The sequence below is a fragment of the Chlorocebus sabaeus genome, chromosome 10 (genome assembly GCF_047675955.1).
Source record: "Chlorocebus sabaeus isolate Y175 chromosome 10, mChlSab1.0.hap1, whole genome shotgun sequence".
In the NCBI taxonomy this organism is placed as follows: Eukaryota; Metazoa; Chordata; class Mammalia; order Primates; family Cercopithecidae; genus Chlorocebus; species Chlorocebus sabaeus.
The window spans coordinates 83619278-83635539 of NC_132913.1; the positions used below are offsets into that span (position 1 = coordinate 83619278).

The 16262-nt window shown below is 38.3% G+C and overlaps 1 protein-coding gene across 3 annotated transcripts in view; it reads right to left on the reverse strand.

The window, feature by feature from the left end:
- Positions 1–16262, reverse strand: part of HECW2 (HECT, C2 and WW domain containing E3 ubiquitin protein ligase 2) — a 388587-nt gene that overhangs the window by 171790 nt on the left and 200535 nt on the right. Inside the window, exon 1 of one of the 3 annotated variants that reach the window (XM_073019890.1) lies at positions 7523–7645. The exons of the other annotated variants lie outside the window; for them this stretch is intronic. Within the exon in view, the coding sequence (XP_072875991.1) occupies positions 7523–7532 (10 nt within the window). The 5' untranslated portion in view covers positions 7533–7645. Of the gene's footprint in view, positions 1–7522; positions 7646–16262 lie in introns of those variants that run through there. 3 annotated transcript variants of the gene reach the window in all.

Below are 16262 nucleotides of genomic sequence, written 5' to 3' on the forward strand. Positions count from 1 at the left end.
GTCCTGGGCAGGCCTAAAGATGCCATCTAGAAACCAGGGCCTAGAGTAGGAAACCTTAGGAATCTACTTGATGCTCTATTCCACTGCAGCTGAGCTGGCACCCAAGCCACAAGACAAAGTCCTTCCACTCTCCCCTCATCTTTCCACAAACAGAGGCATTTCTCCCTATGGCCACTACTGCCCTAAGTCCATGGTAAGCACTGCCTGGCTACTGCTGATATTCATTCAAGGCTTACAAAGCTCTTCAGTCAGCTTGCAGTGAACGATGCCAGGCCTGGAACTCTTCCTTTAGAGAGCAGTGGGCTCCCCTCTGGCCCAGGGTAGGTCCAGAAATGCCATCTAAAAGCCAAGACCTAGAACTGAGGACACCAGTGAGTACTGTCCTCACCCATTGTGGTCAAGTAAGACAAAGTCCCCTTACTCTTCCCTCTCCTTTTCTCAAGCAGAAGGAGTCCCTCCTCTTAGCTGCCACAGCTGGGAATCTGCTGGGTCATACCTGAAGCCAGCATGACTCTGAGTCTCACCAACGCCCATGGTGAGTACTTCCTGGGTACTGCTGCTGATTATTTAGGGCCCAAGTGCTCTTTAGTCAGAAGGTGATGAATCCTGACAGGTCTGAGTCCTTCCCTTCAAGGAAGTGAGTTCCCTTCTGGCCCGGGGTGTGTCTAAAATGTCATCCAGGAGCTAGGGCCTGGAAGGGAAGCCTCAAGACTCTGTCTGGTGTCCTATCCTACTATGGCTGAGCTGGTATCCAACTTGTAAGACAAAGTCCTCTTTATTCTTTCCTCTCTTCTCCTCAAGTGGAATGCAGGGGTCTCTTCTGGAACTGTGAGCTGTGCTGCCTGGAGGTGGGAGAGGGATGGCACAAGCACTCCCCTGGCTACCCCAGCTGGTATCTCCTTAGGTCACATGCCCCCAAAGTCTACTGGCTCCAAGCCCAGCACAGCACCAGGACTTGCCCAGGAATTGCAGTGCTTGTGGCCTAGACTGCCTTTATTGTTTATTTACGACCCCAGAGCAATTTAACCCATGGTGGCGAGGCTTGCTGGGATTCAGGTTCTGACTGCTAGAATGAGTGATTCCCCTCTGGCTAGGGTTGGTCTAAATGCTCCCTCTGTGGGTGCCAGCTAGGTTCTGCCTAGTGCTGCTTTCTGCTGTGACAATGCAGCACTGCATTTCAATGCAAAGTCCCACAACGCTGCATTCTCCCTCTCCTAAGCACATAGATTCTCTCTCTGTGCCACTCGCTGCTGCTAGAGGATGGGAAGATGTAGTGTCGGCAATGAAAAACTCTCCTACCCTCTTCAGTGCCTCTTTCAGTGAAATGAAATTAAAACCAGATACTGTGACTGCTCACCCAATTTTTGTTTCTTATGAAGGTGTTTTCTTGTGTGTGGAGAGTCGTCCAATTTGGTGTTACTGTGGTGAGCACAATCAGTGGAGGCTTCTGTTCCACCATCTTGCTCTGCCCCCTAAAGTCTGCATTTTTAACCAGTTACCTCAGCCAATTCTGACACAGGTACTCTTTGAACCACATTTCTAAGAAATAATGGTGTAGAGTCTTAAAATCCAATAGACCATGTATTGATGTACACGTATAGGTACATGTCATTTTTGATTTTGCATATTCATTTTATTAAAACTCAGATACAGACATACATCTGTACCTGTACTGTGTCTCTTACCTTAACAGCTCACAATTATTATGTTCAATCTACTTTTAAATAAAGAATAAAAGAGCATAGTAAAAGGACAAGCAAGGACAGGAATAATGAAGACAGGAAGGGGCACTAACATGAGAACAAAGTTTTAGGTTCTATTTAAGCTGAGAACAGTGCTCCACAAAATATGGACCATGGGCAAGTGCCGGTCTACGAATTGGTTGTTAATAATCTGAGATAGGTCTAGAAACTAACTGGAAGCTCTTAGAAACTTTTACAGAAATTTGACAGAGTAATTTTACGTCTATTCAATCTAATGATAAAATTTGGGGCTCATATTTGGTAGATCTTATATTTTATTCCATTTCTTTTTCTACTAGTTTATTTTTACTCTATTTTACCTAAAAGATCAATGTCCATGATGGGTCCACAGGTAGTCAGTGAAGCATTGGTGAACTCTACAGAGAATAACTGGCCCTCTTGGTTAGTCCAGTGAGCCTCTCCTAACCCAGGATTTTAACACAAAAGTGAATATCCTCAATTTCTCATAATTACTTACTGTGAATCTGTCAGCAATGAACGATCACTGTTTTCCGTGAATCTACCAACCTCTTTTTAGCTTGTATCCCCTTTTAGAATAACATTTTAGTCACATTTCTTAAAAGTTTACTTTCAACAGTGTAAAGCAGTACTTTTTCACTTTTATTTTTCTTTTAATTTTCAAAGAGACCCTTGAGTCTTAACATTTGAGGATTCAGTGACGAATGCTATGATTGTATTAATATCTGTACCCTATCTATGTATTTTTGCTAACACGAAACTATGGTCTCAGGCTATTCTCAAAAAGCAGGTCCTTTAACTGCTTTGCTCATCTTAATGCCAGTTCCCTATCAACTATCTAATGACTTTCTTGATATGTGACAATGATAACAGTAATAAGAAGCACAAAGTAGCAGTAAATTATTCTAGTCATAAATACATGGGACACGGGTCTCATTTTGCGGTTTCCCTGCCTCCTAGTAAACTTTGAAACCTAATTTTCTCCCTTGTTGAAGACCTGCATTGTAAACAGTATTAAAGTTAAATGTTAGATATATTCTTTACGGTTTCTGCTTCCTGGTTGATATATCCCTTGGTGGTCCCCTACAGTTTCTACTTTTGGTACACAAGTGTTGCCAAGAATAACATTTTCCCTTTCCAAGTTAAACATGGTGTTTATAAAAGGTGTAGGATAGAGAACCTGGAAGTATGAATCTGTGCATACAATGGGTAAAGTCACAATAATAGCAACCACTTTCCCAGCTGCCAAGATCTCTAGCCAGGAAGAATAAAAACGAGGATTTTTTCCTCCCTACATAATTGTGTCCCCCTTTTAGAAGAGTTAGGAAGTCAACCATTAAGTGTCCAAATTTGCTTTCTGATGCTTACTAAATTTCTGATGCACACTAAATTTGATCATTATATTTGCTTAACATTTTTTTAGAAACCCAATTTAAGCCATTTTCTCATGTAATCAGTTAACTATATGGCTAAGAACTCTCTGACAGCTTGTAGGCTGTACAGGACAGCTTTGGTTCTGCAGCCAAAAATGGACACCTTTTTAGCTGTGTGAGGTTGGCCCAGTGATTTAACTTCCTAAACTTTAGTTTTCACATCTGTACAATTGGGATAACAAGGCACGGACAGTACAATTTTGAGAGGATTGTGAAACTACATAAAGTCAGCAGCATAGGGCCTGGTGCAGAGTCCATACTTGCTGCAGTAAAAGCTCAGATATGAGTGTTGTTATTTTTAACAAGGAAGACTCTAAATCACTGAAATAAAATCTAGAGAAGTTCTTGGAATTTTCTCACTCTGACAGGTACACTAAATAGATAAAGGATAGTCCACCAGGAAGGCAGCTGGCTAGATGAACTGACCTCTGGTGTCTCCTTGATCTAGGTTATCTGACATGCCCAAACCATGCTCAAATTCAGTACTTTGATTGCAATTCAAGTAACATCTTCGGAGAAAAAGAATTGCCTGTTTTCAATTAACCAAAGGAATTATAATTATGTTAATTTCTTTTAGTGTACCACATACATTTGTTTCAGCAATCACTTTGGGAAAGGTTAAGTGGAGCAAATATAACTAAAATCACAGGACATCTTTGTAAAAGTAGATGGCGTTCATCCAAAATGCCCTTCCTGGAACAAACTGTAACAACTTGATTCACTCCCGCCCTTCCCTACCAAGCTATATTTAAAGGCCCGTAAGCATTTCCATCATAAACTGCTGTCATCAGGATTTGTAATTTTACCTTCTAACCTATTTCAGAGTTTATATATAAACATCTCAAACTTAAAAAAAGCTATTGTTTTCAAAATTTAACAACTTCCTTCAGTAAAGGATAAGCGTACAAGGGGAAACAAACAAAAAAGTAATGATTATACGTGAAAAAAAATTATCTGCCATGGCTTGATAAGCAAAAAAGGTGCATGCCCAAGAAATATGTGCCACCAAAGATTATGTAAATTCAATGGTGAATAATATGTCATGATTCAGAATAATTAGAAGCTAAATAACTGTCTAGAAATTAATGAAAAGGTAAATTATGGTACAGTCATATTATAGGGTATTATATAGCCATCCCATAACATTCTCAAATAATTTTTAATAACATGGAAAACATTCATGAGATAATAAGTGGAAAAACATACTGCAAAATTGTATGTTCAATATGAACTTAACTGGATTATAAAATAAATATATATACAATCTATATTTAAAGTTGTAAAAGAAACATGCCAAAATGTTCATAGTAGTTACAGCTTGGCAGGAAAACCTAAGTTCTTTAAGCTCGTCCATAATTTCCAAGTGGCCTACAATGAACTTGCATTACTTTACTAATCAGAAAAGAAAGGTTTCAATGTGGCTTAGTGTCACAGACAAATACAGAAACAGTAATACAGGAAAAAAATGAAGGTTGGCATCTCTCTCCTATCTTTCCACATCCTCTGCATTACCCTTGCAAATCTATCTTTAATTATCAACTATTTTGACATTTGAAAAACTTATTTATACTGTGGATTTATGAAATACTCATTCAAAAAGAAGTTTTCATTTATCAAGCAGCTTCCCCAAAAACTGACCTTGTAGCTATCCACAAAGTATTATCAACAACTCACGTCTCAAGATTCTAAAAAATACAAGTATCATCCACCATAAGGTCACCTCTAGGGGACAAAGCAAAGATGTGGGATACATTCAGAAAGGGAAGGGTGAAAAAAAAAAAAAAGAAGCAAATACGGCACATGAAAACTAGTTTTGGCTGGGCGTGGTGGCTCATGCCTGTAATGCCAGCACTTTGGGAGGTTGAGGTGGGCAGATCATGAGGTCAAGAGTTCGAGACCAGCTTGGCCAACATGGTGAAACTCCGTCTCTACTAAAAAATACAAAAATTAGCCAGTCATGGTGGTGGGCGCCTGTAATCCCAGCTACTCGAGAGGCTGAGGCAGAATTGCTGGAACCCAGGAGGCAGAGGTTGCAGTGAGCTAAGATCGTGCCACTGCACTCAAGCCTGGGCAACAGAGTAAGACTCAGCCTCAAAAAAAAAAAAAAAAAAGAAAAGAAAAGAAAAAGAAAACGAGTTTCAATCTGTTGAGCTGTTGTATTCTAAACTTCAAGTATTTAGCAGTTACCAACCTAAAGAGAACTGTCCCAAATGGAGCTATGACATCAATTTAAATCAAATACAAATATTAAAAGAATTCAGAGTCCCAGTCTATCTTAGGGCCTCTCTAACTCTGACTGGAAACAGACACAGACACACAGACAGACACACACAGAAATCACACGGCAATCAATCATTGTGAGCATTCATGATCACAGATATTTCCAGTTGAGATCTCTATAAACTTTAATAGATTCTACTTTTACTTTTTCATTGAGATAATAGTTTTTGCCAGTTTGTGAAGTATTTTTTTAATTTCACAGCTTGTTACCAACGGGTTTTGAAAGAAAAGGAAGTGGTAACCTTTTTCAAAACATCAGGATGGGTAAAAGACTGGCACAGGGCATACTTGAGAACCAAAATTGATTATTAGTGGGAACACAACAGTGGAAAAAGATGTGGATACTGGTGTCACTCAATGGCTAGGAAAAATGAATCAAACATGAGAGGCAGGAAAACGTCTACAGAGAAACATCATCTATTTCAATTCTTCTAATGGAGATTGTCCAGAATAAAGTGAACTAGGCTCTACTTATTACTTTATTACAGTTATGCAGATACTATAAATGATACTTGTTCTATGTCACCAATGCCATACATTTTTCCAAGGCTGATGAACATATTTTTAAAGCTTATATGTCTACTATTCAAAGTACTTTCACTTGTGCCTTCTCATGCCAGTCAGGAAAATCTGGTCCATTTGGATACACTGTCAGGTCCAATTCCCTCTATTAGTCTAAGTTCTTTCAGGATCAGAACCATATTTCATTAATCTCCACATTCCTAACAAGTACCTAATGGTGGGAAGGGCACAATACGTGTTTTTGATTAAAAGAGTAATAACACATTCTGAATCTTAGCTTTTATTCCCCTCAAACTTTGCCCCAAACACCAGAAGTGTGAAGTACTTCATAACTTATTGGTCTCCAAATTTGTGTATTTAAGAGCAACCATTTAAACAACAATTGAAGAGATACTGAGAATGTAACAGACAAAAAGCCACATCAAAAATAATCTCATACTGAGAAGTAAAAATCAAGAATCCAACAACAAAACATAAATTAAAATAGATTTTCAGTTGGGCACAGTGGCTCACACCTGTAATCCCAGCACTTTGGGAGGCCAAGGCGGATGAATCACAAAGTCAGGAGTTTGAGACCAGCCTGGCCAACATGAGGAAACCCCATCTCTACTAAAAATACAGAAATTAGCTGGGTGCAGTGGTGTGCACCTGTAATCCCAGCTACTCAGGAGGCTGAGGCAGGTATCAATTGCTTAAACCGGGAGGCAGCCACTGCAGTGAGCCAACATCACGTCGCACCACCACACTCCAGCCTGGGCAACAGAGCAAGACTCTGTCATTAAAAAAAAAAAAAAAAAAAGGCCCGGGCGCAGTGGTTCATGCCTGTAATCCCAGCACTTTGAGAGGCTGAGGCAAGTGGATCAACCTGAGGTCAGGAGTTCGAGACAAGCCTGAGCAATATGAAACCCCATCTCTACTAAAAATACAAAAACTAACCAGATGTGGTGGCATGCACCTGTAATCCTAGCTACTCAAAAGGCTGAGACAGGAGAATCTCTTGAACCCGGGAGGCGGAGGTTGCAGTGAGCCAAGATCACGCTATTGCACTCCAGCCTGGGTAACAACAGCAAAACTCCATCACAAAAAAAAAAAAAAAAATACATAAAAGTAAATGAATGAATTAAATAAAATGGTTTTTCATTCCTTGGGGTAAAAATATAGAGTTACAAACTCTATAAAAATTATTGTTTGATCATACTCAAATTTCATAAACATGCCAGGGAAGTTTTAATAACATTAATTCCTAAATCAAAGGGAAACCAGGTTGGCCAAAGCTATCCACTACTTAGTGCCAGGGAAAAGTAGCTTAAACTTTCAGTGATAAAACAATGAGTAAATTCTGAGAATCCCGAACAGAGAGTCTCAAACACAACCTAAGAGGCAAATTACATTATGGTCATTTTAATTTTTTGTCAGTTTTAAAGTTATCTATTTGCAACAATTGTATTCTTGATATAAGGTTCTAAAAAGTGTCCTGATGCAGTGCATTAATCTGTTCTCATGCTGCTCATAAAGACATACCCGAGACTGGATAATTAGTAAAGGAAAGAGGTTTAACTGACTCACAGTTCCACATGGCTAGGGAGGCCTCACAATCATGGTGGAAGAGCAAGGGACGTCTTGCATGGTGGCAGGCAACAGAGGGCTTGTGCAGGGGGAACTCCCCTTTATAAAACCATCAGATCTCATGAGACTTATTCACTATCATGAGAACAGCATGGGAAAGACCCACCTCCATGATTCAATTACCTCCCACTGGGTCCCTCCCATGATACATGGGAACTGTGGGAGCCACAATTCAAGATGAAATTTGGGTGGGAACATAGCCAAACCATATCATGCAGATTTTCCTGAAATATCCTCAGCATAATTAATGCATGAATGAAGCAAAGTTTCCATTTTACAAATTCCTCACGCAATAACAATTGCAACATCTGAAAGCGCTTAAAATAAGTTTTTCTCACTGTTTCTTACCAGCAGATTAAGTCAATACTGCTAAGCCAAATTAGAAAATGTGAACCAAACAAGCAAGCAAAATACAAGAGAAAAAAGAAAAGAAAATCAACAAGTATATATTTTCTTGGCACAAGTTTACTCAGATGCAGTCTCACAAAGCATTTCTGCAATTATTTTAAAACCAAGTTTCACTGTTAAATCTGTGTTCAGATAGTTTTGCACATATTACTCTAAGAGTAGCAAAATCACAACTATCTCCTCTTTGGCCTTTCTTTGGGTTGTGAATCAATGGGACTGCCATAAGTAGAGCAGAGTAGTTAAAAATCCAAGCTCAAAAGTGAGATTCCTAAGTTTAAATCCAGGCCCTACCATGTCATCTTTTTGTCATCTTGGCTACGTCACTTTAACTCCCATTGCCTAGGGCTGAAATAGCATACATACTGCACCACCACTCCCATACAGACACACAATTTCATACAATGTGCTTTTATTTATGGAAAGAAACATGGAAATGATAAAGAAGCAGCCACCACAAATGGTTACCTACACAGAGAATAAGTGTTCAGAATGGAGATACCAGGGATAAAATATAAAACTACTCTTAAAACACTTTCTTGTGTAGATTTCCTCATTGGCCCAAATAGAATATTTTCAAAACCCAAGAATTCATTAGGACACATGAAAAAAATGTTTAAACATGAGTTAAAAACAATATTAAAATATATGTAGCCCCTAACTAAAAGTAAACCTCATTAGTCACAATTGACAACTAGGGAACCAATGCCCACATATTCTGAAAACTGTCAATGAAAATTAAAGAATTAAGCCTCATTTTGCTTTTCTAGAATGAATAGTTTTTCAAAGGTACTAAGGGGTCATAGCTAATGAGAAGAAGTACTTTTTATGTAAGAATTCCAGGAAATAAGTATAGAAGGAATAAGAGAATTACAAAATTCATAATTTTTCAACGCATAAGAAAATAACATATTTGAAAACATTAGACAAAAAAAAAAATCAATGAGAAACATCCTAATGAAGAGATTATGCTGCCACAACTTGAACCCATTAATCAATCTTAGCATCACGAAGAATGGGGCAGCCAAACTCTTGTATAACTTTTGATGGAATGCAACATGAAGTACACAGCACCACCAAAGAAGCATCCTTGGGGAAAAACATGGAACATATCTTGATGATATTCAAGACCCTTTTGGTTAAACTCCAATTTATAAGAAATAAGGGAGTCAGTGGAACAAGTTAAAAGACACTACCAGTGAGCAAAAAAACAAATTCAGAATGTGGGACATTCTCAAGGACAACAGAAACAGTTGTCACTGGCACTGTGAAAAATGAAAGGAAAAAATGATAGTGAAAAGAGTCAGATAAAACGAATGCGCTCTAAATAATTATCTTCTTTATTTATAGTTCAAAAATAGGCAAAACTAACCTACAGTTTTAGAAGTCAAGCCTTAGGGAGGCTGTGATTGGAACAGAGATTGAAGACTTTTGAGGTGCTGAGAATACTCTGTATCCTCATCTGGGTGGCAGTTATATGGGTCTATACATATGTAAATGTTCATCACACAGTACACTTAAGATTATAGCATCTTAAGGACTTTCCTAAATATATGCAGTTCCTCAATAAAAACAATTATAGAGGCATAATTAACCTATGGTGTTTGAAGTCAGGACGATGGTTACCTTTAAGAAAGAGTGTTACTCAGAAGATGCAAGAGCCATAAATGTATGAAGATTTTACTTCTCTGCATGTATGCTATTCTCCAGCAAAAAAAGGATGAAGGGAGGAGGTACTGCTCTATATTAAAGGTGGCATAATAAATAAATTGCTAACTGGATTTTGCTTAAGTCAATTGACTTTTGAGAAACAGTGAAATTTTAATATTAGATAATTACTGTGTGTAATAGTAAGTATAATGATGACATTTTGCTTATTTAAGAAGTTCATAGGGGTGAAGCAGCTGTCCTGTGTGGCTATTTAAGTCCCTGCTCAGTTCACTCAGTGGTTGGATAACAAATGCACAAAGATGTGCTTAAATGCACTCAATCAGTAAGTCTCCCAGCCTTTGCTGATGGGCTGTGTGTGTTTGATGGATCACTCCTTCAGTACTCTAGCAGTTTATAGCTCTGCCTTAGCTTTTACTTCCTGCTTGCACAGAGCCTGAAGGTCAGGCACAGAAGAAAATAAGGTCTCTCCTGGGTATGCACACAGCCCTTTGTATGCATCTGGCTTTCCCAATTCCCAGGAATATATTTGAGCTTTTCAAAGCCCCCTATGCACATCTCTTTCTCTATATTGTCCTTTTCTGTTTTTTGTTTTTGTTTTTTCTGTTAGTCCCCTACTCATCCCAAGTGGTATCGCCACCTCAGGTAAGTGCAGTGTTAAACAACTGCCACTGGTTGTTTTTGAAAAGTGTTCTGATGATAGGGCTGTTTGCATCAAGGAAGCTATGAGCCAGGTTAACAAAAGTCTTGCAAATGGGGCTTTTCCAGAGAGCTGCCAGACATGTCAGCTAGTGACAATTCTCTAATAGGGATGAGGTTGTTGGGGAAGCTCCAAACCCATTTTGTTGCCATTAGTGGCTTGTAAGGTGTGTTTGTTTTCATGACTACCATGGTTGCAGAGCTTGTGGCTTTCAGTTATTGCAGAGTTGGGGAGACAGGAATGATAAAAGGCAAGTTGTAATAAAATGTAACACAGCCAAAGCCTACTGTGCTGAGTTCAACCTGTTTCTTGAATAAATGCTCCTCATGTACTTGAAAGCTTCTGGCTGATTTCTAGAGTTCGAAAAAAGTTGACTTTTGCAATTTTCTCCAGTATTTTCATGGCTTTTTGGGGGAGCAGCATGTGGTGGTGGGGGGGTTCTTACTCTACCATTCCCAAAGTGCTTCTCCTCACAATCATCCCTTGAAGATTAGATCGGGGTAAGAAAACCCCTGATCTAAGCCCCGTAGGAAAACCCTACTGGGCTTCTCAGCTGCCATTTACAATAAGCACAGTTGCTTAAAGCATGATGCTCTTTAGAAAGTCAAAAGTCCCTTAAGACACTGTTCTGTGACCATGAATCTCACCGATCACCCCACATGATTATCACGTCACTGAGTCTAAGGATCAGTTCAGCACAAAGTCATCCCTCCTACTAGAAAAAGTATTAAAATCAGCATGTCCTACTAACCATGTGGACTATGACAGCAGCTTCTGTGAAGGTTTTATCTTCATTTCATAATGCTTTGGTGCCTTAGCTGTTAATAAGTTGTAAATCAGTATAGAAAAATAAAGTAAAATCAATGTCCATATAAAATTCTACCAAAAATCAACCAACAGTGAAATTTTCAAGCAGGTCACTGGTTTCTCATAGCGTCAGGATTATAAAGAAGCAGGTTCCAGTCTATTAATAGCCAGAAAATGTCCCTTATATCATAATAAATAAAAGTAGAGGAAAAGTTCTGGGAAGTCAGGAAGCAGACATTTGCCTCCTACCAGGAGGGCAAGAGTTTCCCAGAAATCAGACCCAGCTGAGGTTATAAGGGTCATTGGTAAGGCAACATCCCCGTGATAAGGTTCTCTGTGGACCATGACTGTAAGTTTAGTGTGATATAAAGAAGACAGCGTTCCTAAACTGCCAGAGGTGTACTGTCTACTGCAGGACACAGCTGACATAGTCTTTAACTAGTTTAAACTGAAATAAAATTAAACATAATATTAAACAAGACAAGACACTGATGTGATTTAAATATATACATATATGTATGATTATTCATTACAACACTATTTGTTTGTAATAGTGAAAACTGGAGACAATTTAAATGTCCACTACTTAACCCATCAAGTTTACCAGTTAATAAATTATGTTACATCTTAACAATAAAAGTGTGCACATATATAAGAATGGGACTCTTTCTATGTTCTGACCTGGAAAAATCTGAACAATATATAAGTGAAACAGTCAAAGTGTAGAACAGTGCAAATATTTTGCTATTTTTTATACTAGAAGAGGTGAAAATTTCTATAGTTGTATTTGCTTATTGATATACATGTACGTATGTGTGTGTATATATATAGTATATGTGTGTGTATATATATACATGTGTGGAATATATCTCCATCCATATATGTATAAAAACTTTGAAAGAACAAACATGAAAATAATGAGCATTGTTACCTGTGAGGAAAAAAAGGGAAAAATTTGCAAATGCATGAGAGGTTGAAAGGAAACTTTTCAAACTACTTTTTTGCATTTAAAAAGTTTTTTGAGCCAAATGACTACATTACTTAATCCAAAAAAGGCCTCTGGTTATTCACATAGGGCAAAAAAAAAAGTGTCATAAAAAATTATCTGACGGTTTTTTAAAAAATTAGAAACTAGAGATGTATTCAAATTTTGCAATTTGAATTAGTTAATGAAGTCCTAAGTAAACCCCAGAAAGAATTTCTGAATAGGTATATAACATGAAAAAGGATAGAATGAGAGTTTGTACAATATGACAGCGGATTGTATTCTCTGTCTTGTAGCAACATCTGCCCTATTTTGTCTTCATTATTTATAAATATCCTGGCTTTAAAAAGCATCTATAGCAACTGACTCCAATGGAAATGGCACTTGCTTTACATGAATGTTCTAAACCAGGGTAGCTGGCATGATAACCCTGACCTTTAGAAACGTAACCAGCTTCAATATTAGTAAAAATGATATTACAACTGGTAGCAGGACCACAAGTAGCTTTCATTTTATTCATTCTGTTTTCTGTATTTTACATGTTTTTCACTAAGCTTGACTTTCATGATCAGGAATAAAACTATATTTTTCATAAGACAGGTGGCTCTGGTGGCAGTATGGGGTATGAATTGCAGCAAGAGGAAATTGGTGGCAGAAACACCAGTCAGAAGAATGGTTGAAGGTAGGAGAAAGATAACAAAGATAGGAATAAAAGTTGAAGCAGTGGAGCAACATATAGACAAGTTGAAGAGGTTAACTGACCAGGCCACCTGGATGGAAGTGATGAAGAAAAATGCAAGAATAGTCTTAAATGTCTGATTTGCATAACTGCTGCCAGTACCATTAAAGAGGCATATGAAGGGGGATGAAGGATGTGGTCAAGTTCTGTTGGGGCTACAATGAATTTGAGGAGTCTGAGGCCCATCCAGGTGGAGATGCCAAGTCAACAGCTAGAAATACAATAATGGCACTCAGAAAAAGAATGAAGATTGGAGATGTAAGTGTATAGGAATTGACTGAATCCATGGGAATAGATGAGATTGTAGGATGCCAAGAGCAAATTTAGAAGAAAAGAGCCTAGGAGAAAAGTCTGTGGAACATCAATTTAGGTGGAAGAAGAGATACCAAAGGACAAAGCAGAAATAACTTCAGGCAGGTAACTAGAAAAGAAGGGTCTCAGGAAAGACTAAAGAACAGACCTTTCTAAGAAGGGAGCAGTGATATCAACAGCATCAAATACTGCCAAGATTTAAGAGGATAAAGCCCCCACTTCACCCAGCTGGCAATGACAACGTATCCAATGGCTTCAGTGGGGCAGTGACAGTCAAAGGTTGGAGTTGAAAGCTAGGCTGAGGTGGGCTGAGGAATAAAATGGAAGGTGAACATTTCAACTAAGAAAACTAAATCATTCAATAGTGGCCCTTCACATATCATTCATTTCAAATCCCTAAGACGTGAACATGGAAATCATATTCTCATTTATTTCATGGCAAAGAGTTAAACAGTTTAGTATAGTGGTTAAATATATTCCCTGAGTTAAAATCCTGTTTCTATCACTTGTGTGACTTTAGGCAAATAATTTAACACCTCTGTGTTCCATATTACTCATCTGTAAAATGGCAATGGGAATTGTACAACCTCAACAGGTTACTAAGGGTTAGATGAAGTGAGCAACTAGCTTAGTGCCTGCTCACTCATTCAGATGCTATTGTATTTCTTAACTCTTCCATCTGTGTAAAACCAAAAAGAAATTAAATCTTGACCTTCCTAATTGAAGGTCGGATTGTTTAACAATCTCATTCGGCACTGTTCATTAACCTGACCCATTCACTTGGCAATAAACATTTATTAAGCCCTTTCCATGGGCTTTAATTTACTGGAACCCAGGGACAAAAAAAAAATGATTAAGGCTTGATCCTAGCTCTCACAGGCTACATAAAAAAATTCTTTTAGGCTGAGCATGGTGGCTGATACCTGTAATTCCAACACTTTGGGAGGCTGAGGCAGGAGGATCACTTCAGTTGAACCCCGGAGTTTGAGACCAGCCTGAGTAATATAGGAAGACCTCATTTCTACAAAAAGTTTTAAAATTAGCCAAGCATGGTGGCATCATGAGTAGTCCTAGCTACTCATGAGGCTGAAGTGGGAGGATCACTTGAGCCCAGGAGGCAGAGGTTGCAATGAGCCGAGACAGCACTACTATACTCCAGCCTGGGCAACAGAGCAAGATCCTGTCTCCAAAAAAAAAAAAAAAAAAAAATTTGTTTTAATCATAAGGTGGCAAATAAAACAACAGAAGTCTGAAGAGTTATTCATACGTATTTACACAATGAAATGATGAAAACACTTATAATGCCCCTCCCTAGTATTTTTTACATTCCTTCATTATGACATCCTGAAATAAGGTTACAAAAAACAGAAACACTAGGCTGACAATTGATTAATTTCTTTTACACGCTTTATAAAATGTTAACCACTTCTCCTAAATACTTTTATTTAATCTATTTTTCTGTGCAATTCTCATTAACTTCATGAAACTAACAATAAAATCTCCTGAGCCACCTGTTAGATGTTTTTTATTTTCTTTCTTCTCTTTCTTTCATTTTTTTTTCAGTCAGGGTCTTGTTCTTTCACCAGGCTGGAGTGCAGTGGCACAATCACAGCTCACTGCAGCCTCCAACTCCTGGGCTCAAGCCATCCTCCTGCCTCAGCTTTGCAAATATCTGAGACTGTAGGCACCAGTTACCATGTCCAGCTAATTTTTATTTGTAGAGACAGGGCCTTGTTATGTTGCCCAGGTTGGTCTTGAACTCCTGGGCTCAAGTAATCCTCCCACCTTAGCCTCCCAAAGTGCTGGGATTACAAGCATGAGCCACTGTGCCTGACCTGATGGTTTCTTTTCTGTATCTCATATGCAATTAATCATAATATCATTTAATTAAGACAGTAAAAGCCTTCCCCATCTTACAAACACCAGGTCATTTACTTAATCAGAATATAAAAGCTCTAGTTACTTAATGAAAAGTATTCAATAAACTACTGAACATGGAGATATTAAAGCAAATTTTTAAAATATGATCTCACTAGAAAGTAATTTTCCATCTTGCAGAACTTCTTCCTAAAATCATGTATCATTGGCCATCCCTCTCAATTAACAGTCTTATACCCTGATACCAAAGCCTCTTATTAAAAAGAGCACTCTACTCACCTAGGTAGGACGCTAAAAGACCTGGGTGGCAGGTCTCAGAGAATCACTTTTGTGATCTGAAGCTAGTCCTTTAACTTCTCTGGAAATGGAGCACACGGGGACTGAAAATACTTATTCAGACCAGTCATGGTGGTTGAAAAGAAAATCCAAGGATATTTTTATATAAGCTGCTCTTCAAACTGTCAAGTGCAATATAAATGCAAATATAACTTGTCTAGATTAAAATAACTACTGTAATACCTGGGTTTTGTTTTTTTTCCTAATTACTTAGATCAAATTGGTCCAAATGAAACTAACTTGATTGGAAGCCTATTTATCAAAACCTATTAGGTATGTTTCATTGAATGTAAAATGCCTCATTTAATGTGAAAAATGTCACAACAGTGTAGAGTTGTGTATCTAGAACTTCTTCCTATTAATATACATAAATGTGCTACCTCTACACTCAACCCTGAAACTGTTTAGAAAGGAGAAACTTAGGCTATAACTTCATGAATAATCGGACTAATGAGATGGTAGAAAGACTAATTTATTAAATAACTATTTACTGAGTGCCTACTTTGTGCCAGGACCTTAGGATACACGAGTGAATTCAACAAAGAAAAAAACCACCTGCCCTCATGGAGCTTACGTTCTAGCAGGAGATGGAAAGGGGAGATGGACAGTAAACAAGGAACATATTAAGGTAAATCATATAGTGTATAGGATGGTGATAAGTGTTGGGGGAAAGAAAGAGAGCAGAGAGGGAAAGAAGTGACTCAAGAGTAGGGAAGCACGGTAGGCCTCATTCAGAAGAGGACGTTTGAGCAAAGAATTGAGGGAGGTCTTGGATTTGGCCTTACATTCCAGGCACAAAGAACAATCAGTGCAAAGGCCCCAGTGAGGGAGCTTGCTAACATGCTTGAGA